At 38.3% G+C, this 27,252-nt stretch overlaps 1 protein-coding gene across 1 annotated transcript in view; it reads right to left on the bottom strand.

Annotated features, from left to right (window-relative positions):
* Positions 1-27,252, bottom strand: part of Spata16 (spermatogenesis associated 16) — a 265,426-nt gene that overhangs the window by 190,329 nt on the left and 47,845 nt on the right. The window contains exon 2 of the mRNA XM_051185905.1: positions 5,587-5,732. Within this exon, the coding sequence (XP_051041862.1) occupies positions 5,587-5,732 (146 nt within the window). The remainder of the gene's footprint in view (positions 1-5,586; positions 5,733-27,252) is intronic.

Consider the following 27,252-nt stretch of genomic DNA (forward strand, 5'->3'; position numbering starts at 1 on the left):
AGGACAACCCCCATCAGTACATAGTGTTGGTTTTCAAATATTTAGAAGGCCTTTCTAGCTATTTTAACTGTTATTGATTTCTAATTTTATTTTCTAATTTAAATGTGACTGTAGAATGAACCAAAGGGGAATTAAAAAATTTTGAAAATACATTGAGTCTTATTTTTGCCTGGTTATATATATATATTTAAATATACCTTGATAGTTATAGCAAATTTAATATGAAATGACACTTCATGTTTGTTGTGTGATGTATCACTATTTGGGATGTACACACCAATCACTGTTCATTGCCAAATGGTAAGGCCTGCAAACATACATGCAAGTTAGAATATAGGCACACAGCCAGCATGATTGATACACACACACACACACACACACACACACACACACACACACACACTTATACCATAACAAGTAGTGAAAAAAGAGGCCATAAATTTGAAGGAGAGTGGTGAAGGATGTAAGGGAGGCTTGGAGGAAGAAATGTTGTAATTATGTTATAAGCCCAAATTTAAATTAAAAAACCCAAACAAACCTGTGCTTCTCACAAATAACATATGGGTGACCACACAGTATAATTCAGACTGGCAGTTTCCATGTGACTCAAATTTACAAGTTACAGATATTGCATGTAACTCCTGATACGATTTGGTTGAGTTTGCCATCACACTGTTGTTTTCCATTGCTTCAGCTGTTTTTCCTCTTCATTCTCCTTTTTTTAATTTATTTTCAGTCAATTAAAAATTGTTTTAACTTGAAGTCAAATTATTTGGTCTCTAGCTAAATTTTAAATGTTTTTTAATGTTAACTTTAGAGATTTAAAAATGCACCCTCAATTTATTATCACCTAATACAGATTTAATATTACATTGCCCCATTAAAATATTTTGATTTAATAATAAAATTATATTTGTATTCCTTTATAAGCCTTTATGGTATTATATATCTACACTTATACATGTAAGGAAGCTTTTAAAATTTAAATCAATTTTTACATTTAAATTAATAATAAACTTATTTTACAAACTGATTCCAGTTCCCTCTCTCTCCTTCTTTCCCACACCCCCCTGCCATCTCCCCATCCAACCTTCCATCCATTCAGAGAGGGTGAGGCCTTACATGGGGAATCATCAAAGTCTGTCACATCATCTGGGGAAGGACCTAGGCCCTTCCCCATGTATCTAGGCTAAGAGAGTATCTCTCCTTAGGGAATGGACTCCAAAAGCCCATTTGTGCACTAGGGATAAATACTGATTACACTGCCAGAGGTCCCATAGACTGCCCAGGCTCCCCAACTAATACCCACGTTCAGGGGGCATAGTTTGGCTTTATGCTTGTTCCCAGCTGTCAGTCTGGAGACCTTAAGCTCTACTTTCTCAGATCAGCTGTTTCTGTGGGTTTCCCTAGCATGGTCTTGACCCCTTTGCTCACATTATTGCTCCAACTGGCCTCCAGGAGTTTGGCCAGTGCTTAGCTGTGTGGCTCTGATGAATAAGCTTTTCAAAAGAGCTTTGTGAGACAGGATCTCAGACTTACCATGTGGTGGAGGGTATCTTTGAACTTAATAATTTTTCTGCCTCCACTTCTCCCTTGTTCACATTGGGTGACATTTTATAATTTATGTTCAAGTTTTTTTTATTTAATTTATTATTTTACATGTGGATCCCAGTTCCCCCTCCCTCCTGCCTCCCTCCCTGCCTCCTTCCCTCCCTCCCTTCCTCCCTTCTACCCTCTCTGTCCTCTCACATGCAAGCAGCCTTTCTTTAGCCGTCTCCAACCACATACTGGTTAAATCTATGCTGCCTCTTTGTTCTGTCTTTACTTCTATCCTTGTTCTGGCTTCTGGTCTTTGCCTGAGACTCAATTCACTAGGTAGGTCCAGTTTTACCTCAGGGCTCTTCAATACATTTTCCCCCACAACACTGCTGGAATCTTTGTCTACCAATCCCAACATTTAGTTCTGGAGCAAAAATCTTCTTCATGGGTGTTTATTCCACCTGTCCAAGTAAGAACCTCAGAATGCACAGATGGACACATCCGGAACCCTCTTATGAAGCTCTGTCTTCCCTGGTCACCAGCCTCCACTTTTATTATTAATTTTTATTTTTGAGATAATATAATTACAGCATGGCTGCCCAGACCTGAGCTGAGTAAGGACCATACCAACAGACATGCCCGAGTGGACATTGCCTTTTATCTACAGCCTCTTCGTTAGCCCGCTGTTTATAACCCTGCCTTCTCAACAAAGCCTCCTCAGTGGGTCACTGTGCCTCCCATATCAGGGCAGAAAAGAAAGTCCAACAAAAGCTGGGAAATTGTGTATTTCCTTCCTTCCTTCCTTCAAGGGTTATTCCTGTTCTGAGAATGACTTAATGCCTGAGAGGAATTACTTCATACATCTTTCCCAATTTTATAGTTGTTTACTGTAGGAAGACACATTTGGTACAAGTAATGGTATTATGGCTGGAATAAATGAATAAACATGGATTCATGATTAATTATTTACAATATACTATTAGATAATAATTGTGAACAAGGTACTATTATTATAACCCTATCTTATTAAAAATTAAAATCAAGTTGTGGGAAGACAAGTCAGAATTTAAACGTAGGTGGTCAGATTCCAAACTCTTGTGTGGTCCAACATATCATACTGCCACTGTATCATAAAATTACGCTTATTTTCTTCATGACATTTATCATAATGTCTATTTGACTAACACATTTACTATATTCATATAGTTTTTACTTTCTGTTAGAAGTTTCTGTGGATAAATAAGAACTATACAGTTCCTGTTTATAGACACATGTCCATTATTCAGCACAAAAACAGGTTTCTGGTGAGAATTAAAGACATGAACAAATAAGTAAGTGTATAACACCATTACAAGGTATTCAAAACTAGATATTTTCCACACACTTGGAATGTTAGTGTTCATATTTTATGCCACATTATTGCAATAAAATTGGGGAGTAGCCCAAAAGTGAAATATTCATTAGCATTTTTACAATTATACATATAAAATATAATTATATAATAGGAAATTTTGTGGCAGGATTTGTATTTTTAATATATGAGGACCATTAGCAACCAATCTTAGCAATGGGTAAGGCACCATCTAGTGAATGGTGTCTCTGGTCTGATGCAGGAGTAAAGCTGATGTGTCTCGTGTGTCTAGGCATAACTCTGGGTTGAAGTAAAATGTGATATCCGTATTTGCCAGCTTGCCTTTGTTAGAAGAAAAAGGGGGAAGCAAATTTTGCTAACAGTTGTTTATAGAGCCTTTTTATCCCTTATTTACCTAACAATACATGGTGATTGAGTTTTTAAGTATTTCTGTTGATTTCAGAACCACACAGAGATTTTGCAGTCACACGACAAGGCGTATGCTGTTATTCTTTCCAGAAGCAGGACTACCTGATGGTTGTAAGGCCAATTTTTGTGTTTAACAAGATAAATATATGCAGTAGACATTCCATTTACATAAAATTAAAGAACAACTCTCCAACAAATGCAAATAAATGCAAAAGGAATATTTTAATTTTGATTCATGATTAATATCAACTATCACAATGTGGTAATAACACAATACAGAGTTCTGCAGAGTGTAACTAATAGTTGTGAGCTATTTATAAATAAAATATCCTGATTAATTAATTTATTTTATATAATGTATTTGTTGATTATATGTCAGACTTTGGTTTTTAAGCCTGGGAACTTTGCAAATGTTTTACTATGAAAACCATGTGTACTACCTCTGTAGTTCTCATCCATGTGACATGCTCAGTAAAATGACTGCTATCTCTTGATACATTATTGTCTGAATTGAGCATTTAATCTCTATTGGCTCACATTTATTACTTAATGTTCACCTTTAGAGACAGGCATAGACATACAAACTGTTTTACAGCAGAAAACAGTAGATCAAAGTCAGTCTCAACATATCATGTGATTTATTGTCATCATCATCATATTTACCCCAGTAATGGAGGTCTTGAAACAACATCCCTATTTTCAAAACAGAAAATGTCTTATTCTAAACAGTGAGTTCATTCTTCCATCACTAGGGACAGTGGCCCCTGATTGTCCTTCCATTTGAATTACAGAGTTTTGGTTCTTATTTTCATTACATATTTTAATAAAGTGAACAGAATTGTTACATTGCCATACCATTTGAGGTACTTTCTTGATTGAATGTGATGTAAAACCTCTTCAATCCGTGTTGACATAGAAAAAATATTTTCCATAGTGATTGTCCTTTTGGTGTGTGATAAAGCACAAAGGAAGTGACTGCACATCTCAACTTATTATTGCTTATATATACATATGGATTTTTAGAAAACTAGTCTCAATTTTAATACGTTTTTCACATTGTACTCCCAAATAATCCTGGCATTCTAATATTTTTGACATATTGAAATATGTGTTTCTTCTACTGCCTGTTTCAAATGGAAATAGAACAATATTCTTTGAAAGGTCATGCATCCTGATATTGGGAATATGACTGCATAAAATGTTGCCAGATAGACTAGTGAAGGAAGAATTCTCCTTTGGAGTCAAAAGGAATATGTTTTTAGACTCTGCAGTTTTCTTACATGGGTGAACTTTTTTCAAGAGGGTTATCTTATGAGTTTCTAAGTGCTTTTGTTCTCAGTAGGTCATATTGTTAAGTCAGGCCTATTGTTTGTAGGTTCCTGTTGTCAAATCAAGTCCTTTTTGTCAAGTCAAGTTCATTCATAGAGCTGATGTGGTTTGTAGTGGACTTTCCTCATGCTGGCAGGTCTCCCACTTACACGGACACTAAGATGGTGGGTACTAAGAAGAAGATTCGGTTTTCACACTGACACCTGTTCTGGCATTTGTATACAAAACTGCACAAGGGGTGTAGGATTAGAAAATGGGAAGCACCAAAAATCCCAGTAAATTGCTATAAGTCAGGCAAGAAGGAACATTCACAATTTCAATGAAAGGGACAGATGAACAGTATAGCACAATCCATTCATCATTGCTGCAGGTTACAATGGGTTATTCATTGTAAGAATAAGACCTTCAGGAAACAGCTACATTTTCATAGCCTGCAAGGTAGGCCCAGTAACCATGGAGATTTTTAGAAATGCACATGGTTACACAACCACACAGAACTCTGTAGAAGTATACATGAAATGCAAACCTTTGAGGATAGAGATAATATTCCATGCCTTTGGAAAGCTGTCTTGAGGGTGCCAGCATCCCTTGAATCATCCATGTTGACACCAAATAGCCACAGTCTGATTCCCATGTGCTCCTTCCCCATCTCTCCTGCTCCTCTTTCCCTCACCAGCACATCTCTTCCTTACCTTCTCCTTTTCCTTTGTTTCCTCATACAGTTTGCCATTGCATTGTGAACAGTCACTTCTGGGCCTCTTTCTTCCTCTAGGCATAGAGATTTCCCTATGTGGGCTTCATGATTTGTTCAGATTCACAAATCAGACAGCATATAATTTCTGGGATTTGTCTTTAAACTAAGACACAGTGGAAGGTGACCAGGTAAACCCAGATGTGTGTGCATAGTTCTCACCTGTAGACATTAATGCTCATTTTACCTGTGTGCATGGTTCAGGGCAAGGTCAGGCTTCCTCATACGAAGGTAGCATGTGACGAGCTTGGTCTCAATGAAACTTGCCACACTTGCTATATCTTCGGCATGTGCTTCAAAGGGCTTCCCTAGAGCTGCCCCTTTGCTGCAAAGCTTAGAAAGAACAACACTGTAAGCCTCCTGACACTGCTGCTACACAAGCTATCTTTTTTTTCAGATGCAAATGATTAAACAATAAGAGAAGACTTTAATCAAATAAGAGCCAGGCATTAGAGTCAACAAGGAACTTAAATAATTAGGCATACTGAGCTTACAAATTAGAATAAAAGATGAACAAAAATGAAAAAAAATGGACAACTTGTTTCAATATACAACTGAAAACACTACCATTACCACCACCACCACCACCACATCATCATCATCATAATAGACAGACCTTCTAAAACTAAACATAATTGAAAACAAGAATCTGTGGTGGAGTGAATGAGCTGCCCCCCATTTTTCTTGGGCATTTGAATACTTCTAATTCATGGCATTGTTTGGGGGAGACTGAGGAAGTGTGGCCTTGCTGGATGAAGTATGTCAATGGGACACGCTTTGAGAGTTTAAAGACTCCTAACATTTCTAGTTAACAAACTATCTTTTTAATAAGAAAGATATACACATGCACATATAATTTTCAGAAGTATGTAAAATCTTAATATTTTGATTGTATGATAAAGGATCCCTGTTCATTATTGTGTGACTATAATAAAAATGTTGCCTATAAAATATTTTAAAGGTGTGATAGCTATTGAAGAGTGCCATTTGCAAAAAAAATGTCTGTTTTAAAATGAAAGCACACAATAAGTAAAGATATGAGAAGAAAGCTTGGCATAAATTATATTAAATACCAATGCTTTTATGAAAACCCAATGGAGCAATAATCTAGCTCACTATCAAGTTTGATTTAATATAATAAGGGGTATCGGAAGTAAACTCCTAGGAGCCATTAACATGATCGGTGATTAATTTAAGTCGGAATCAGATTCTCTAGGATGTTACTGAAAGAAAAGTGAAAAATTTATTAGGATTTATTGGCAGAAGCCACAGTATCTGAGAAACATGGCAGGAATATAAAAATTCCAGGAAGCTAGTGGTTTCTGGGCAATATAGACAAACTGTAGGAAGAAAATAATTAATATTTTGGGTGAACTACAAACATTAACAAAGTGTCAGTATCATGACAGTTGGTCAGTACTTCTTCCCTCCCAGGGTTCTCTAACATTTCCTGCCAGAGAGGCTTATGTGGAAACGAAACCACACCTTCTGCCCATTGACTTTATTGGGAATAACAGCTTCTTGACTCCTCTGTATCTTTATTTATACTTACATTGGCAATAACAATACATGCATCTTAATTTACATTAACACTATTGTTAATTTTGAAAAAGGCAACTTTGTTGACAGGAGCTATATTCTGTTCCACAGTATTTTGCCCTTTTAGTTTTATCCAAAACTACAAACGTTATGTGTTCTCTCTTATTTGTAGATCCTGGCTTTGAATCTTCAGACAGGAGCAAGTTCAGAAATTAGGAAAGTAGAAAGGACCAAGGACAGCTACAGGAGGATCACTAAGAGGATTGGAAAAATGAAGTAAGGGACTCTTACCAGGGGAAGAGGAGGGTGAAGCAGAGGGAGTGTGTGGAAGGAGGGATAAATAACACTAAGGAGTTTTGAAAGAGCCATAAGGAAATAAATTGTTTTAGTTTATTTAAAGTATACATATAAAATACATATGTAAGTCTATGCATATACATATGTATATAGTTTAAATTAATTAGATTATGCTAAGTGGGTAACACTGTTTTTCCACAAGAGCCATAGACTAACAAAAATCGTGGTGCCATGTCTGGTAAACTTCCCTTCTAGTCATTGGTCAGTGGAGTCCAAGCGACTTCCAAAACAATGTACGGTAATGCTATTGCTCTTGGTTGCCCCCTTTGAATCTGAAGATAAGATGCCATTACTGAAGACACCAAACACTTCAGGCACAGGACTTGAAAGAATAAAGCATGGACTGACCTGGAAGCCTCTTCTCAGAGGACCATCTTGCCTTGTGTTGGAGGTTCTATGGAAGCCATCTGTGAATCTCGTGGACCACAGCCCAGAAAGATGAAGTCAAGGTTGCAGTAGTAGTACATGTATCTTTGAGGTAATAAAAGCAGCTTTGCTGGGCTCAAAGCTCACTCAAAAGGAGGAAGTTTATGCTTGGTACTTTAAACCTAGCCAGCTACCCAGGATGCGAGGTCATGGAGCCCAGTGGAGAACCTACTGCCACTTTCCCAAATCAGGATAAGTTTTAAATACTGACATCCGAAGTTCCAACCCTCGTCAAGAAAGCTTTCCACAACAGAGACTTCCTGAGACATATACAACTGGTCAAATGCAGAGGATAACTGAGTATGCACAACCCCAGCTGATGCAGTTACAATGAAAGCTGTACATGTAAGGTCAGGGAACACTCTGGAAGACAGGATAGAAACATTTTTACAGCCAGAGGACCAAAGCTTCTTCTATGAAACAGTGACTTCTGTAAATGATAGGGAAGCTACCGTGAGGCAAACCAACAGTACATTCACCTAAACAAGACCAGCACGGTAACATCACCAGTTGATATGGCAATGTGGATAGGAGAAATGTGATGAGGCTCACTCTAGATGAAGAACTATAGGAAATTCATGGGCTGCTGAGAGAAAGAGATTCTGACTTCTACAGGGACCACCCAAAAGGTTATCTATTCCCAAGTGGTCAGCTATAAAATATACACATATGAGCAACACTAAATGGACTCAGCATGGTATACACACATACACATATGTACATGATGTGTGTGTAACAATGAAAATTTTGAAAAGATCATTAATTTGAGAGGGAACAGACAGAACATGGAGGGAATTGAAATGAGGCACAAGAGAGGTAGAAAAGCTTTACTTAGAGTAATATTTTCACATGTGTGAAATTACTTTAAAAAGTTAAAACAACACTAAAATAAGTTATTTGAAAAAATATAGAATATAGATATTTTATATTCCTAGTTCAAATTGCTACCTAACTGCTACTATATCTTGTTTTATAGATTTATATTGTCTTAAAAACTGCCAGTTTGATGGGTAGACTATATATACTCATTCATATTTACTGAGGGCCAATTACTATATACCAGGCAAACATTGCTACATTCACATTCAGATATGAATTAATTAGTCCTTTTTCATGAAATTTCAATTTCTGGTTCTAATTCTTGCCTATCACCTTTTCCTCTTACTCTTTTTTCTTCTTAATAGACATTTAAGCATAGGAATTATTATATCTTTTCTAACAACAGCTTACATCTATAGGCCCAAACATAGGCATTTTACCTCCAAATTACTTTTCACAAAAGTGGCAAATTTCTTTTCTATCTTTGGAAAAGATCAGAGAAGATATCTAAAAACCATCCCAATTACTTTTGAAGACAAAGAAAAGCAGAATCAATGCAGGAGATCTCATGGAAATAGCTTTAGCCAGTGCTAAATATTGGCAGTTGCTACAGACAATATGATGAGCTTGGCAATGCAAGAGATAAAGAATTTGACACAGACTGAGTTTGTTTCTACTTCAGAAATATAAGCAGACTTTAAAAATGGAATTATAGCACACATGATCTTTTGGATATGTCATCTGACATAGCTCCTCTATCAGTCTGGCCCTAAAGGACCCGGAAATAATTAAACAGAATTTTCCAGAAAAAATCAACTATATGGCACAACTATTAATGCAAAACACACAACAATGGGAAAGTTGCTATAGTTCCTATAGTTTTATTCACAATTTCCTAGCATTAAAATTGTAAACTTTTTGTCTCTTAAATGAAATCAGAAGTTTTACTCATTTTAAAAAATCGTAAGAAAAAAAGAAACATGACAAACATTGTGTGTGTTCTTCACCTCTCTCTGTGTGGACAGGCCTTTGCTGTCAAGTACATCCTGAGGAATAGATGTGCTGGCCCCACATATAAGAGTCTCTGAGTAGTCCATTAGGACATTTAGATCCCTCATGACAAGAGGAAGTCGACCTTCAGACTTCTTCATATTAAAGACTGTCTAAGAATACCGAGAGATGGTGAAGAATAGTCAGCCTTCCAATGTCTGCAATAGTCTCCACTTTCATGACACTCAAGGACAGAAAAGCAATAAAAATGACCGCTCATAACACACAGACCAGAACACTTCACGAACCCAAACTCTAAGAAAACAGTGAAAGAGAAGACAATTTGTCAGCTCAGATTAAAGTGAGAAAATATCCAGCTTCTGGGTAGGTTTTGTGTGCATTTGTGGTAATCTTACTCTATCAATCAAGCATTGTAGAATTGAGAACTTTATTGATTTTATCAAATGTTGCTTAGCTGCTATTTTCAAAGTAGTGCATCATTGAAATCAGCTTTGGAATAAGGTGAAGTGTTATATGTTAAAGATGAAAGTCCTGTTATAGGCCAGTATGGAAAGAAGGCCATAGCCAGGATCTTAATGACACTGTATATATTTAATGGAACTTTAAAATTTCCATGCAAGCACAGACTGAGTGGGATCTTTGTGTGGTATCCATCAGTCTGATGAAGGAGAGCCCCTGGGCTCTGCTTTGTTTACTGAAAAATATTTTCTTCAACTATTTAGGGCAATAAGACATGGAATTATAAGGATAAAATATACTAAATTACAGAATTCTAATTTTAGTAAAACTACTTTGAATTAGGAAAAGCAATATTAAGTGTTTTAGTTAAGAAGGAGTCCCAGATAATTCTCAAGAAAACACAAATAAAAATTACAATATTTAAGGGGAAAATGCATTCCAAATCTTTATAGATATAGTTATTTTAATGAGATGGTAGATGTCAAAAAGAGATTTCAGTAGCAAATTAGAATCAAACTCAAATTTCAACAAGAAGATATATGTCATATAAAAATATTTGGTTATTTTCTAGAAATAGTAAGATGATTATACTTTGGAGTTAGAAGATATTTTTTCTAAGGTTGCTTATACTTCCTCTAAGTAATAAATGCCCAACCTATTTTTAGATATCATGGACAAAGAAATTTCAAGGTTTGTTATTAGATTTATTTTTGTAAAGCTTAATAGTAACAGGTAGACTGTCTCTTTCTCAATGTTTAGTACACATTTTCCTTCAAGTAAGACCATCAGTAGCAGGATTTATATGGTTAATATGTTAGCTTTCTTAAAATGTTAGACAATGAGTGGTAACTCATTTTATCCAGGGATATAATTTTTAGATATCTCTGAAAATTTGTGACAGGACTGCAAGTCTTGAAAAGCAATACTTTGGTTTGAGAGTTAAATGCCCCATCAGGTTCTTGTGTGTGAACACTTTTGTCCAGCAGAAATATCTATTTTGGGAGAACTCTTAGGAGATGGCTGGGGTTGGACCTATGGCTGGGATTGGACAGATGGCCCATTCTGTCCTCAACTCTCTACTCCTTGATTTCCCTAGATGTGAGCCATATCAACCACACATATCCACTGCCACAAAATCCATCATGCCTACCCCAGCATTCAGAGCATACCCTTTCAAATTATATATATTATGTATTTGGTCATTTACACACAGAGAGACAGAGAGACAGAGAGACTGAGAGAGAGAGAGAGAGAGAGAGAGAGAGAGAGAGAGAGAGAGAGAGAGAGAGAGTCTAGGTGAAGCCACAGTTACTTTGAAAGGATATACACATGCCACAGGAACACATATTTCTGTGAATTTGGAAGAGAGTGGGATATGTTTGCACATGTACAAGACTGGTGTCCAAACAGTGACAATTTGGTGATTAGGATGAGATGTCCTCAGCATGTGAACACTTAGCTCTAGTTGCCTCTGTTTGGAGAAGGAGGTGTAGCCTTTCAGGGGGAAGTGTGCCACTGAGGTTGGATTTGAGGTTTCAAAAACTATTCCCAGTTAGCTTTCTCTGCTACCCATTTGTGGTTGGAGATGTGAGCTTGCAGGTCCTGGTTCCCAGGTCTAGCCACCATGCCTGCCACTTGCAGTCCCAGATATTATAGATCCTAATCTTCTGGGATGAAAAGCCCCTGAATAAACCTTTCTTTCTGTAAGTTGCCATGGTGTTTTATCACAGCAACAGAAAAATAACTAATCCAGACAATATCTGAAGACAGGACCCCAGTAATGAAGGTGCACGGAACTGAAATATCATCTCATAATGGCTTGGGAACAAAATCCAAGAGTCAACTTTATTATGAGTTATGATGTCTATGTTGATCAACTATTTTCAGATGGAAAACTGAATTCTGGAGAGTTTCTGGAGCCTACTCCAGCCCCAGAAAGTTAGGTGTACTATAGTGTCTTTAATTGCTACACAGCAGTAACCTGTGAACTACCATCTGTAATGAGATAGGGAGGCAGAATAAGGTCGGGATTTGGAAATGTTTCTAGAAATCCAGCACTCTTTTGAAACTGCAAATCTTGCCCCAGTGATACATCTCAAAGGTCACTACTCTTAATCCTTCTCAAACAGTTCCACCAACTGGGGCCCAAGTATTTAATACACGAAACTGTGGAACATCCCCATTTATACCCCTGCAATGATTTATTGTGAGTTATAGTTCCACAGTTTGGTGCCTGGCTTATATGAGGCAGACAGGTAAGTTCCCCACCTTCTTCTCGACTTGGGAACACTGTGAAATAAATCGATGAAAAACTGAGTCCAGTTCCTCTCACCGTCTCCCTGACACTTTATTATTCTGCCAAGGATTTAGGTGCTTTGTTCCCATTTTGTTGATTTTTATTTTCCTACAAAATTGTTAGTTTCATCTAGACCATAAAATCTCTGCCATTGAGTGGAGAACACTGTATTCTGAGAACACCTTAAAACCTGTGCTTCAAGGTGACTCCTCTTGCTCATCCTTGGTACTCGTGCAATTCTGTTGGCTCTGCCAATTCCTTAGCCAGAACTGCCAGAAATTGGATTATTTTGTTTTCTTTAACAACATCAAATACAGATAAATCTGTTAACTTCCCTCTAACTCATTCTTTTTTTACTTTATTTCTCCCCCTTGGTTTTCTTTTCAGTGGTTGTTCATTTGCTAATGTCTTTCAATAGTTAATTCATTTATTTCAGTTTTTCCTGTGCATAAATTTGTTGCATGCATCTGTGATTTCTCAGAAAAATTATAGTTTTTATTTTCATGTCTCTTGTGAGAGCTAGTTACGAAAGAGTGGGCTTATTATTTTTAAAAACTTTACCATCTGCTTTCTTTAGTTTATTTATTTTCTTTCTTTTTTTTTTTTCGAAGATTGGGCCATTGTATGGATTATCTGCTTGGTTCATTTACGTACTCTTTTATGTTCATATTAGTTTTATTAATTCTCATAAACCTTGGATTTTTGCCTGTTGTGCTTTTATATGTCTTTTTTGAAATAAGGTCTTTTTGTGTAGCTCCAAGCTATCTTTGAACTTAGGATCATTCTTAGCCTCTTAAGTACTGGATTACAAATAGGCACCACAGACTAGACCTTGCTAAATGCTCTGCCCATGTGGTAGCTTTCCACAGTGTGCTGATGCTGTAATTTCACAGATGCCTGGTGCTAGGGGCCTTGAATTTAGGGGACAAAGGTCTATGTGAGAATGAAGCCAATGGAGAAGAAACCCAACACATATGGAGACGTGGGAAGCCCATCACTAGGTACCGAGGTGTGCATTCTCAAATCAAAGCATGAAAGACAGCAGCTAGAGGATAGCCCAGCCAGTGCAGTCCTTGTTTAGCAATTTTGAGGACCTGAGTTTGAGCCTCAGAATCCACATACAATCCAGGAGAAGTGGTATATATACATTTGTAATTTCAGTACTCTAGAAACAGAGACAGGAGAACCCTGGAGCTTACAGGGCAGATATCCCTGTAAGATATGGCCTATGTGGTAGGTACCAGGCCAGAAAGAAACTCTGTTTCAAGAAAAGGTATGCAATTTCTGGTGAGTGACAGCTGGGACTGACCTCTGACCACTGTGGCATATATAGCATAAGAACACATCTGCACACACATACATAAACACCCCAACTTATGAAAAATCTTTCAATAAGCAAAAGTCCTTTGATTATTTTGAATGCATAGTTGAGATAATAGAATTGTAGGAAATAATGAAAAATTTTGAAAATTAAAGATTAAGTTGTAGAATAAGTTTTAGACTAGGAAGCAAGAAGCTAAGAATTTCTATGTTATATCAAATAAAACTAGAAATGTATAGGACGATTCTAAAAGGTGAAAGATAGTAAAGATCCCATTAGTAATGAACTCTAACAAATTCTGAGACACAGTCACATGCTAATAGTGTTTAAAGTCTTAGTGACTCTATGAAGTGTGTAAGTGTGTAAAGAAGACATTATTGCCCCATTTCCCAGCTATTAAGAGTTGTACCATATCATGTGGTACTCAGCTCTAGTTAGTAATAGAAGCTGGGATTTATGTTTAGATGAGAATGTCTGCTTCTTTTATACGACTCGATGTCTTAACTTGTTCATCTGCCCTTTTATCTCAGTGTCTAGCACTTCTGCTGGGAATTCCATAGACCTCCTCTTTCCAGAGATCACTGATTTTCTCCTTAAGCCTTCTGGATTCCACTCCAGCTTAATGCTCCCATTTCCTTGTCACATGCATGGAATTCTTTCAAAGACCCATCTTTGTGTAAGAGGACATAAATCTGGGCAAAATGCTCACTGGTAGATTGGGCTGTTCTGCAGCTCACCTCTGTGCATTACACCTGAAACATGTCCTTTAGTAAGTTATCCTTCCTCAGGAGAACAGGAAGGGAACAAATAGAAAAACAAGCAAATGCAAAATGAGCTTCAGCTTCCAGGGCTCACTGCCTTTTTTCGTCATCTCTTCTTGTTCTGTCAATATGGTGGCTCAATGTGGGGAACACAGTCCTGTTCAGCCCCCCTTTACCTTGCACAGAACTAATGAGATTTCACAGCTGTGCACAGAAATAGAGAAGCACTACAATATAAAATAGCATTAAGCATACCACATATGAGTTTTCAAGAAGAGGGGGAGTGGTCTGTTGGTGTTCTGGTTGCAGAAGGCTACAGATCCTCCCAGGGTCTCTTAATTAGATATGTAAAGGCTTAGAGAACTTTTACTTGTTTGTGTGCTCTTGGGAATTGAACCCAGGGCCAAATACAATCTTCAGTAAAGTCTGTCACCAGGTACACACGGACACATTCACATTCCCTTTACACCAATTGTTTTCCCTTCAGGCTTTAAAATAAAATTCCATTTGGTATCTGTAGCTCTTTGCAGTTACTGTACTTTTTGTTTTCTTCAGGCTCTTCTTGTGGAACAATGGATGTTCATGAGGGAGAATTAGGTACAATTTAGTTTCCATCCTCCAAATTTCTTGATGGGATCCTTGAAATTTCCTGTCAGATAAAAGTGCCTTATCTTCTAGATCAGTGCTTTTCTGCTCTGGTGGCAACAACAGGGAGATGTCTTTTCTGCTTCCTCGAGGGAAGGGAAAGCATCTCTACCATGAAGAATAACGCCTGGCAGTTCCATGCTTTCATCATTTTTATGAGGTGGAGAGATGAATATAGAGCTCATCTCTTGTAACTTCCAGCGTGGTACACATAGATTTACTCAAGCTTCTCCTCAGGAGAGACACTTTGGTGTGTAGGGCTAAAAGAAGTGGATAATTCTCTTCACACATCACTAGCCTTAAAAAAGAGCCTTGCTTTTCAGTCAAGTAGGCCATGGTGTGACCTCTATTACATTTATGAGAAATAAGGCTACTCCCTGGGTGACAAGCTGTTGAATGACATTCAGAAGTAATTAATCATTCCTATGTCCTATGCCTATTTATCAAAATAGCTGTGTCACAGCTTTGCTTTTTTTTTCTTTCTTTTTTACTTCCTAGCTATCCTTAAAGTTGAGGTGTGGTCACTGAGGGTTCCTTGCACTGTGTGTCACCTTGGTCTGACCAACCAGTAATTTGTGTATGCTCTGAAGCATGCAGATGATGTCATTAACCTTCAGGACTTTTTAAAGGGATACCCTTCAATGCTAGTTATATGATAGGTAAGCAGATAAAATGCAGAAGGAGTGTGGTGCATTAATACAGTAAATCTTATCTTACGCCCCTGTATTTTAACTCACAAAGCTAGAATTTTAAAATAGATAGAATGTTAACAGGTTTGCTTATTTGAAAGGTAGTTGTAGTGTCAGGGAACTACAATATCCTAGGCAAACTCAGATTTTGTACAATAGTTCTAACAGCCAGCATTTATTAAGACCTGAGTGTTTGGCCTTGGAATAGCCATTTATAAATAATATCACATTGAAAACAATCCTTTAGAGATGGTTTCTTATTAAACATTACTACTCCCAATCTTATGATGAGGAATTGGGATTAAGAGAGGGTATTAAATAATCAGACAGTGTTTGGTAGAACTGCAGTTCAAATCCATGTCTGTGTACACCTCAGTCTTAATATGCAATACTCCCCTCAGCTGATTATCAGTTGTAAAGAATTGCCTTTCTGTTTATCACCATTCCACCATATCTCTGTACTCCTCTCTATCATCTTCCTGTCTCTCTCTTATTTCCCCTCTATCTCATTATTAGATTAACATTGAGAAGATGGTAGGGTGTAGGTTAGGTAGGAAAATTCATTGGTCAGCATCTATTGAAGGACCAGATAAGACACTTTTATACATATTAATCACTCTATTATTATGCTCGCATATTTTATAGAGGAAGTAGAGTTGCTTAATTCCAGTAGCACAGAAGGCTAGACCACAGAGAAATAGAAAAATGGCCATGTGATGGATACGTGGGGGAAGTCATTGGGAGCACACTGGCAAGAACAAGGTCAGAGTATTAACATGCACAGGGTTTATTGGCTGGGCCCTGGTGCAGGCCTTGGGCCATTGTGTCAGACAGCCTGGAAGAACTGCTGGCTCCCTGGGCAATAGTTTCTGGACAATGTTCTCCTTTGCAGGGTAGTAGCCATTGGAAATTAGTATTTGGAAGACATTTAATGATAACATTTGTGAAACTCTTTGCTTTAATATATAAACGTAAGGTATGCTGCTTCATTCAGTTTTTGTTATTAATTAAATGTTTTTCATAGCTTCATGTTATTCAAGCGAAAGAAGAAAAAGCTACGTTTTGTGGGAGGGTATATTTCCTTTAGGAATGTTTTAATAACTATTCTAAGTGAAGGGAACTACCAAGAATTGCATGCTTTTGTTTTGCTTTTTTTTTTTTTGACAAATCACAGTTTTCAAGTAGTTAATTATTAAAGTAATTTTAAAAAGTCAACAATCCATAGTCAATAATGTCCTTGATTTCATTCATATGGTTTTCTTTCATTTTTTTGTGGTATTTGTATCTGTATTAATTATTTTGTAGCAAATACCCTAAAATACGAGAAAGCACTGTGGAAAATAGCACTCCCAGACTTTCTGACTTGCAACATTGCTCAACTTGAAATACTCTCTCTCTCTCTCTCTCTCTCTCTCTCTCATTCTCTCTCTCTCTCTCTCTCTCTCTCTCTCTCTCACACACACACACACACACACAAACATGCTACTGCAGGTTGACTAAGGTTGCTGATATTAGCTTTATTCAACTGGCTCTGAACACACTGGCTCTGGTTCAACTTGATTCTGAAAAGATAGTTGACTACAAGTTAGCTAGAATTTGTAACAGGGGTGTGTGTGTGTGTGTGTGTGTGTGTGTGTGTGTGTTTGTGTGTGTGTGTGTGTGTGTATGTTCCAGGACACATGTTCTTTGTAAAAGGCCGGATGTGTCAGGGAAAGACAGTGGTACAAGTTCATTTTAAGGCTTTGCTCATTCAAAGGTCCGTTGACACTGCATTGCCTATGGCTAAGCCCTAAGTCATGATTTAACATGAGCAGGGCTCTGGCAGGGAGGATGGGTATGCTCAAATAGGACTGATAACTTCATTTGTGAAAGCATAGGCATATGCTAAGGATTTATTTAGCATATTCCTCATGTGTATACCCTGGTAGGAAGACATGCAATGAGGCACAATAAGATCACAGGGCCCAATGATCTATCATTCTTTTTTTTTTTTTTTTTTCTCCTATTGGTACAGGTGTCATTTGAACAGAGGTAGTTCTGGAACTACATGCTACAGGACATCTCATCTATGAATTGTCATACTACAAAAGTTTCTAAGATCAAATATGGTAAGCTTCCCTTCAGGTCTCCTCAATGCATAGAATACTCAGATACACATTGAAAATGTCAAAGAGGATGAGATGGTATGGGAAATTCTACAACTTTTTTCTTTTAATGTAGGGATTTACTCATTTAATTTCCAATCTCTTATTTTTCTTAAGAACACTTGAAAGGCCTAAAGTTCTACATAATTCATTTTGGGAAATATTCTTCTAAGATGACTTCTCTCTCTCTTCTTAGTTTTAATGGGGTCAGCATCTCCAGTTTGGAGATAAATGTTTCTAGAAAGAATATGGAGAGAGGAAGTAGCAGGCTATGTACATCGTATCAGCAGTAGGGGTGTGCTAGTGATAAGAGCTTGAAAACCCAGCTTCAATTTTTATGTCACAGCACCAAATTATTGCCAAGTTACTCAAATCTAGTCACCTCTCACTGTCTTCTAAACTTTCCCTTTAAACACTTCACAGATGTACACATATTTAAAAGATACTCTAATATTGTATATATAAGTTTTTTTCCCCCTAAGCTATGAAAGAATGCAGTTCTGGGGTCATTTGATTCTTACTGTTACAGCAGGTGTGAATCTAGTTCATATAAAATTAACATAATCAGTGGATATTTTCCTTCCTCATATATATGTTTAAATTAACACCTTGATTCTGTGCTCAATAACGCATTCTTAAAAACATCTATGAGGCTAGGATAGTTTTGGCTCACTGAAAAATATTTTTTTACACCTAAATTTTTTTTGTGGAATCCTATAAATCTGCAAAAAAAGTCATTTTCAACAGCTGAGATTTTTATGGCCACTCAGGGATAATAAAAAAGTTTGAAGAATATATTATATTATGTAAATGAGGAGAATATATTAGTCAATATTATGACTTTAAAAAAGGAGTATGCTCTTAAATACAGAACAAGGGGAAATTATTCACTGCTCTTTCATGGAAAATGTCAGCATGTTTTTGCTGATATCATCAACCTTTTATCACTTAAATCCAAAAGGAAGATGTCATGCCCATGGCTGCTGAGAACCTTAATCCCTCCATGGTCCTTAATTACAACACAGTTTTCAGAAACTATGGTTTTTGCAGAGACCCTGAACCACCAAAGATATGCACAAGGAGATGTGGAACTTAGCATTCTAAATACTAGATCTTTTTTCATCAGTTTTCAAAGGCAGAGTGGTCAAACTCCGCCCCTGTCTTGTACGTGGCAAAGCTAAACTCAGAACGTCTAGTCCCATCCAGGTCACACCTCCATGAACAGCAGAGGATGAGATTCAACAAGTCTCCTGATTTCAAACGTAGGCTTTCTATATCTGTGAATTTCTGCCTGAAGTATTCTGTCGGCTGCTGACTCAGCCACAGCAGGCTGAACATACCATGGAAAAAAGTTTGGTCTTAATATTTAGGGAAAAGGTAGTGCTTTCAAATTAGAACATTTGGGCTGAAAAGAGGCACAGAAAGCTGTGCGAGAGAAGTTAAGCTCTAGAAGGGATGGAGAGCAGCATCCACGGGTCTCCACAGAGCAGGCTCTTTTCAATGGTACATGTAAGCAACTTCTTCATATGAGGAAGACTTTAAAGTCACTTGGGAAGTTCTGATGTAGAACTTGGCTGCCGTGTCCCAGAGATAGTGGTGAATGACACCTAACAGGAAGGAATTTGTCTTTTTGACAGAGAAATGATCACGATCTCAGGGATGTGAGAGCAGGGGGATAACACATACAGCAGTCTCCAGTCCAAGAAAGAAGAGAGTTTTTTTCACAACCAGTACCCCTGCATCAGAGTCTCCAGGGGATTCTGTGTAAATCCTGAGAGGAAGGTATTTTAGATTCACTCAGATATACTGGGAGTGAGGTTTAAACAGACCTAGTCCAGAAAACAAAGCTTAACAAGGAGACATTACCCCAAACCCTGTCGGTTACTGACTCAGCCATCCCAGACTAAACATATCAAGAAAAAAAAATTCTGTCTTAATATTTTGGTTTACAATATGTAAGGAAAAAACCCATATGATGTAGTAATTATACATTTAGAGTAAAACTGTAGTGAAATACAAACTTAGTATTATAGTAGTGAGAACAGAAATATATGGGTACGACATTGTCTAAACTCCTTATCTTCATTTAATTACGTGGGGCAGCTTCTGACAGTACCTTAATTTTACAGATGAAAAGATGTAGGCTTAAGGAGTTTAACTGACATCCTCATGGTCACAAAACTACAATAGACAACTAACTTTAGGTCCCAACCCACAAAGCACAGAGTCCAGCTCACATACTTTTAAACCTATACTTAAAAAAAAAGTATTTTTTTAAATTTCATTTTACATTCCAACCAAACTTCTCTCTCTCACCCTTCCTCTCCTCTCTACATCCCACACCCCATCCACTATCCTCAACAAGTAAGTGTTCCCATGGAGAATTGACACAATTAACACATTAAGTTAGGGCTGGACGGAGCCCTTCCCCCAACCTATATTCTTAAATAAAATGGTGCAATATAGTCTAGTCTTTCAGTGCTTGATCCAATAGTAATGGCAACAATACTGGCTACTGGACAGAAGGTGTGTATGTTAGAGAAATCTGCCTCTTGACAGCAATGGCAAAGTGAAAAGGACAAATATAATGAGAAAAGCATTGGCTTTTTTCCTTTTTCCTTTTGGATATATCTGTTGGTTAAATACAGTGGAAGACTGAACCAAAAAGCAGCATGCACTGGTTCTGATTTGACTTGGTCCCGCATCATGTATACTGTGGCTCACACCTGAGTGCTGCTGTCCACACACAATCAATCACCAGTGCAGGGATGTGTGATTCACCAGTTAGCACCATAGAGCTTTTGTCAGCTGTGTGTGACCCCTGGAACATACTTCCCAGGATGCTCAAGTAGCAGATTCAGGCTCTTTCCCATGGCCCACTGTTTAGGAATAACTTCCTCACTAGGCCCTGAGAAGATGAACAGAGGAAAATGACTATGGGGCAGGAAGAAATACATACCCCAGCATTCTCTAGTTATGAGTGTACTAATTACAAGGTGTGAATAAACATGGAGTAGAAATTAAAAACTTTTAAAAGATTTTATTTATTTTATTTTACATGTATGAGTATTTTGTCTAAATGTAATTTGTTTACCACATACATGCAATGTCTGTGAGGGCCAGAAAAGGATATCAGGTCCCCTGAGACTGGAGTTGGTTGTGAGCCATCATGTGGGTGCTGGGAATTGAACTTGGGTCCTCTGGCAGAACAGTCAGTGCTTTCAACTGCTGATACATCTCTCCAGCCCATACAAATCCATTTTTGAAAACTCCCCCTGGCACTAAGAAAGTGTTTATCAATGATATCATGTGTCTGCTACCTGGAAATGTCCTAGTTTGTTAAGGACTTTTTACTAGCAGCTGACTTTATAAACAAATACTGGAAGTATGATAATATGGAAAGGTAAAAAGATAGCTGATACAGACAGGGCAGAGGTTCATGCAGCTGCCTGTTCTTCTTGACATCACAAATCTCATATCCGAAGTCCTCATTCTGAGAATCATGTGTAATCTCACAGAGTGCAAGGCTGCTATTATGGTGGACATAAAAAGAAACCATGCTAAAAACAGCCATAAAAAGAAACAATAGTTAAGCCCATTCCAAAAAGTACAACCCCATGGTCCTCATCAAAACAGCACTTCTACTTCCCCCTTTGCAGGGGTGCTCTGTTTTGGATTTTTTTTTATACACATGTGTATGGGTTGGAGTTTTGGTCTCCAGCATGACAGATATTGGAACCTTTATGATGAGGTCCAGTATTGTATAGTGAGGTGTGGGCAGACATTGACCTCAGAAGAGGTTAGTACTGAGTTCATGAATGTGCCAACAAGGTGTTTTAATCAAACATGATTTCCTGCTTTGCATGGCATGGCTGTTTCTCTCTCTTCCCTGCTGTCACCCAAGAGAAGGAATCAATGGTGTTCTCCAAATCTGGGACTTCCAGTTTCTAAATCAATGAGCCAAAGAACTTTGTTTTATCATTTTGCAAGTGCTCTGAGATATAGGCCCATCAAATTCATTATAGACAGCAGAAAGTTGAGTGATAAGAGTTGGGAGGCACAGATTTTCCAGTTAGAACATACTGAAGTTTTAGTTTTTAATCAACAATACAAAATGTAAATGATTCACTCTCACTTTCTTTGTAAACATGCTACTAACCGATCACCAATCTTGTGTGTGTGTGCGTGTGTGTGTGTGTATGTTACATATGCAGCATACACACCCATACACACATCCACACACACACACACACACACACACACACACACACACACACACAATGGTCAGTAAAACTATCAATTTCCTGCTCCATTATTGGCTCTTTTTTACTTAAAGTGTGGGGTTATTATTATTTTTTAAGTGAGTATTCTGTCAAGGAAAACCAGTCTTTTGGGATAAAAGCTGCAAGGATGTTGCCAGATTCAGCAAATAAAATATGCTATGTTTAGTAACAGTGGAGTTTTGGAGGAATCATTATTTGGTATTAGTGTGTCAAGATCTCAAAGTATTAGCAATGTCTATCTCTGGGTCACAGAATTATTTTTGTTTTTAGTTTGCCTGAGGTAAGATTCTTTTTACCAGGATTTTCTGAAGAGCTCTACAAAAGGAGTAATAGAACAAGACTCAAAGAGAGACCGAGGTTGTAGCTCAGTTGAGAGTGCTTGTCTAACATCAGTGGTCCATATATGTAATCTCTGAGCTCTACTGACTGCTAGAGACTTGGGAATCATAAATACAAGGTTATCTAGCTATGGGGTGAGTTTGAAGACAGTTTGATACATAACATTCTGTCTTAAAAAACAAAGTAGAGAGGGTAAAAAAGATGGAAAACCTCCCAAAACACTGAGGTACACCCGAGAGAATCCTGGAGTTAGGTACTAGGCAAAGGCTGGAGAGAGTAAGAAGTTAGTGGGCCTTTGGATAGCTAAGGGGAGTATTCTCTCTCTCTTTTATTTTTTTAAAGAATTTTTTATTAAATTTTTTCATTTATTTTACATACAGACCGTTGTTTCCCCTCCCTCCTGTTGTTTCCTCCCCCATTTCCCTTCATCCCCTGCCCCCACATCCACTCCTCCTCTGTCTCTTTTCAGAAAGGGGAAGGCCTCTCATTGAAGTCCACAATGCAAAACACCTCAGGCTGAGGCAGGACCCAGCTCCTCCCTCTGCATCAAGTCTGGGTAGGGCAACCCAACATGAGGAATAGGTTCCCAAAAGCCAGCTCAAGTGCTGGGGATATAGGTCCTGATCACACTCCTTGGGGTTCCACAAACAGACCAAGCTACATAACTGTCACACACATACAGAGGGCCTAGGTTGGTCCCTTGAAGGATCCCTAGCTGTTGGTTTAGAGTCTGTGAGCTCCCAGGAACTCAGGTTAGCTGTTTTTGGATTATGTGTCATGGCCTTAACCTCCCCCGACCCTGGGTGGTATAATCTCTCCTCCCTTATTAGGGGCCTTTGAAGGCCAGCCTCAATAACCCCTCATGGTTCAAAAATGACACTCCAGCAAGCAGGGGACAATCTGAGGAATGAATTCCCCACTGCATACTTTCCCACATCAGTTTCTTTATTGTTCTGTCATATTTCTACTTCTCCTGTCCTACTTCTAACTTCCCCTAGCTTTTCTTCCTCTATTCTAAAAAACTCTTCTGCTTCTGGAGCCTTGAAGTGATAAAGAAATTACAAAAGTTGTCTTCTCATTGATCCAAAGCACATTCCTAGGGGAAGTGATAGAGAGCTGAGCCATTGCCAATGTAACACAAGGGTCCTAAGGTTACTAGACTAAGACTGTGACCAGAAGGCAGAGGAACAGTGCCCAGTTAGATAAGCTCTGAGATATAAGTCTTTTGTTACCAGATTTGGCAAGCAAAGAACAAGCATGATAATCCCAGGGTTCTCTGTGCATCAACGTGGCTAGGTATCTGTCACACTGACCTTGTGCAAGGTGCAAAGTTTTAAACTTATGATTTATTTGCAAAAAGCCTTTGGTCTAGTTTTAACTTGCTTTAAGGTGAAAGTGAACTAATTGTGTGCAGTTATTATGAGCAAAATGATAAAGCAGGCTTTTAAATGTCTATAGACCTCATGGGACAAATATATCCAGCTATGAAACATGTCCCAGTATATTTTTTATTCATAGGAATTTTACAGGTAAATGAAAAAATTATCTTCCTGACTATCCACAGATGTATATTCCCTGGAGATGGAATATTTTCATGAGATAAACATACAAGCATTGGGTAAATATCCAAGGCTATTTTAGGGAAGAAATAAAGTTCTTAGGGAAGAAATGAAGTGACTCATGAGAGAAATCACAGACAGGAGCAACTGGTTTCCACAGCTAGTAACTTCATGGTCTTTCCAGGTGGGGTTCCCTATCAGAGAATCACTTATCTGGTATGTCTGCCTTTTGAACACTGGTTATCATCTGCTGTATTTCTTATGACTCCTGAAATTCCTTCTCTTCAACTGGACTCCCAGAGTTTGGCCCAGTGCTTGGTTGTGGATCTCTGCCTCTGCTTCCATCAGTTGTTGGATGAATGCTGACTAATGACAATTAGGGTAGTCACCAATATGATTATGGAGAAGCTTGTTCAAGCATCCTCTCCACTATTGCTAGGACTCTCAGCTGGGGTCATCCTTGTGGATTCCTGGGAGTTTCCCTGGCACCAGATTTCTCCCTAACACCAAAATGCCCCACCCCATGTTCTATCAAGATATCTCTTTCATTACTCTCCTCCTCTGTTCTTTGTCCCCCAACCCACTCAACCTGACCCTTCCTTCTCCCCTCCCCCTCACCTTGACCCCAGTTTGCCCAGGAGATCTCTTCTATTTCCCCCTCCCAGGAAAATCCATGCATCCCTCTTTGGGTCCTTATCACCTAGGTTCTTTGGAGCTGTGGATTGTAGCAGGGTTATCTTTTGCTTTATTCTCTTAAGAGAAGGAGGAACCTATTGAAACTTTCATTGTCTCAGTGAGGGGTGGGGTCTCATGATCTCCTAGTGAGAGGATCCATGTTGGAAACCAGCAGGGTTTCAGCACAAGAGAAAGGGAGATGAGGCACAGTAATGGTGTGTGTGTGTGTGTGTGTGTTTGTGTATGAGAGAGAGAGAAAGAGAGAGAGAGAGAATGACTGAAAATCATTATATATGAAAGGCTTGTTAAAGAATGAACATAAAAGTTGTTATAAAGTATAGAAACCAAGGGTGAATTTTTCTTATTGAATCTGCAAAACACTGGGTGATGTCACCTTAGTACATTTGGTCTGAGTTGAGCAGAGGGTACAGTGGTGAGCTGGGTAAGAATGAGGGGTGAGAGTGATAGTTAGGTCCAGTGGTGACTTGAAGGGAGCTGTTTTGAAGACTTGATATAAAGTGTGATCTCAGATATCATGTTGATGACTAATAAAAGATCCATTTTAGGCAATTTCTGATATGGCCAAGGTTTTGTGTTTAAATAAACAGAAGCCACTGTACAAATTATGAGTGAACTCTCTGATTTATGAACTTACAAAATGTGGGAAGGTCAAGTGCAAAAGCATGCTCTGAAAACTATGAGTTCTATCTACTGGGTGTGGGAGAGCTGGATGCAGATATACTCCATGTACAGAAAATTATCATGAACCCTAAATGTCTGGGGAAAAAATCATCATATTTTATACAAGCTTGGAATTTCCCCAAAAATGAGCAGTGAAAGCACGCAGTATCAAGAGCCTTCAGAATTCTTTTGTGAAACCTCAGGGAACCCAAACTGCTGCTGTAGAATGAAGGGGATGGGGAGAGGTTAACTCTTTGTCCTGTTTTTAATAAAACTCTTGGAGCCTTGATGACATTATCAAAACATTATCATGGGATTTCTAGTCTCAGGAGAGACAGAGAGGTACAGGGGAAGGGGGGGCAGGGAGAGGAAGAGGGAGAGAAACACAGAAGCTAACAGATGCCTGACACTGACCAGGCAAACAACTTTAACATAGATGTGTATTCTTATCCAGGTTAAAAGTACCATATGACTTATTCATATTAGATTAACTGCTTATGCCTCATAGTCAGCAGGACCAGAGTTTCCACTGCTACTCCCTTCCCATGCCGAGTGCCTGGTTGTTTGAGCAGAATGGAGGGTGAGGGGAAGTTTTTGGGCCCCAGCTGATGCAGATTAATTAAAATGGCTTAGGTAGTAATGCCATTCTACTCTGGCTCCATTTTGTGTTTGCCTAGACAGTTCTCAGCTGTTGATCCCCACTGCCCCCAGTGGTCACATAGGCCTCTGTAACATGTAGATTTCCATGGCCCTGATTCTGGTCTACATGTATTAACCAAAATAATTGGCAAGTTGTATTTGAAATAGCGAGTATGCTCTTCCAGAAATAAATGTTTCAAGGTTACTCTAACCCTCATCACTTTGATGTATCTTTGTGGGTTTGGCCTTTAAAAACACCACATGGAAGACACAAGACCCATTTGGGAGAGTAATGAGTCACTTCCTGGTCTACACACCAGCTCTGGTCAATGGCCACCCAAACAAATATGAAGCTACAAAGCAAACTAAGGCTGTGGCAGAATCTTTAAAGAGGAAAAGTGGAGACAGAAGTGCATTTTAACCAGCAGAAGGCAATGTGATAAAACTCTCATCTTAAAAAGGAGTACAAAGCAGTCACTATAAAGTGGACCTGTTTGAGAAAAAAGAAGTTTCCAAACATGCTGGGATCAAGAAAAGAAAGCACAGATTTCCCCCACCCTACCGAAAACTGCTTACCAAGCTACCAGAAAGAGAAAAGACAATAAGAGTCATCTAAGACAGACAAGCCAGTAGAACATACAGACTCTTGGAAATAGCACAGTGATTACATACAACATACACAGAACCTGTGGTTCCTGTGCAAGACATGTACATGATCAATCAAAATTCCAGCATGAATGGGGTACTGTTGGCTATTGATGATTGGTCTTTGTCAACCCAGCTATGAGTAGGTTTGTCCGTGTCGCAGTTGATGGAGTAACATCCAATCACATATGGGCAGTCCTAACTGGACCCAGAGGATTATTAATAGCAACAGAAAAAGAAAAGGAGAACACAAAATTGCGAGGGTGATGGGGGCACTAGGGCGAGTTGGAGGGAGACATAATGGAGGGATATAATCACAATACATTGTATAAATGTATGAAAATATCAAAGAGTTATTAAAAAATAGACAAGCTAAAACATTAAGAACCAGGTTAAAAATTTTCAAGCTACATCCTTGACTTTGGGCAAGTTTAAAAGAAAGGAAATGCTAGTATTTCCCCCTTAAGCATAGTATCAAGATTTAAGTTCATTAAGATGTAGTTTCTTATGAATATGATATTGTTATTGAATTATAAGTGAATTTGAATGCAGATGTTTGGTGCAT

Source organism: Phodopus roborovskii, unplaced genomic scaffold (genome assembly GCF_943737965.1).
Source record: "Phodopus roborovskii unplaced genomic scaffold, PHOROB, whole genome shotgun sequence".
In the NCBI taxonomy this organism is placed as follows: Eukaryota; Metazoa; Chordata; class Mammalia; order Rodentia; family Cricetidae; genus Phodopus; species Phodopus roborovskii.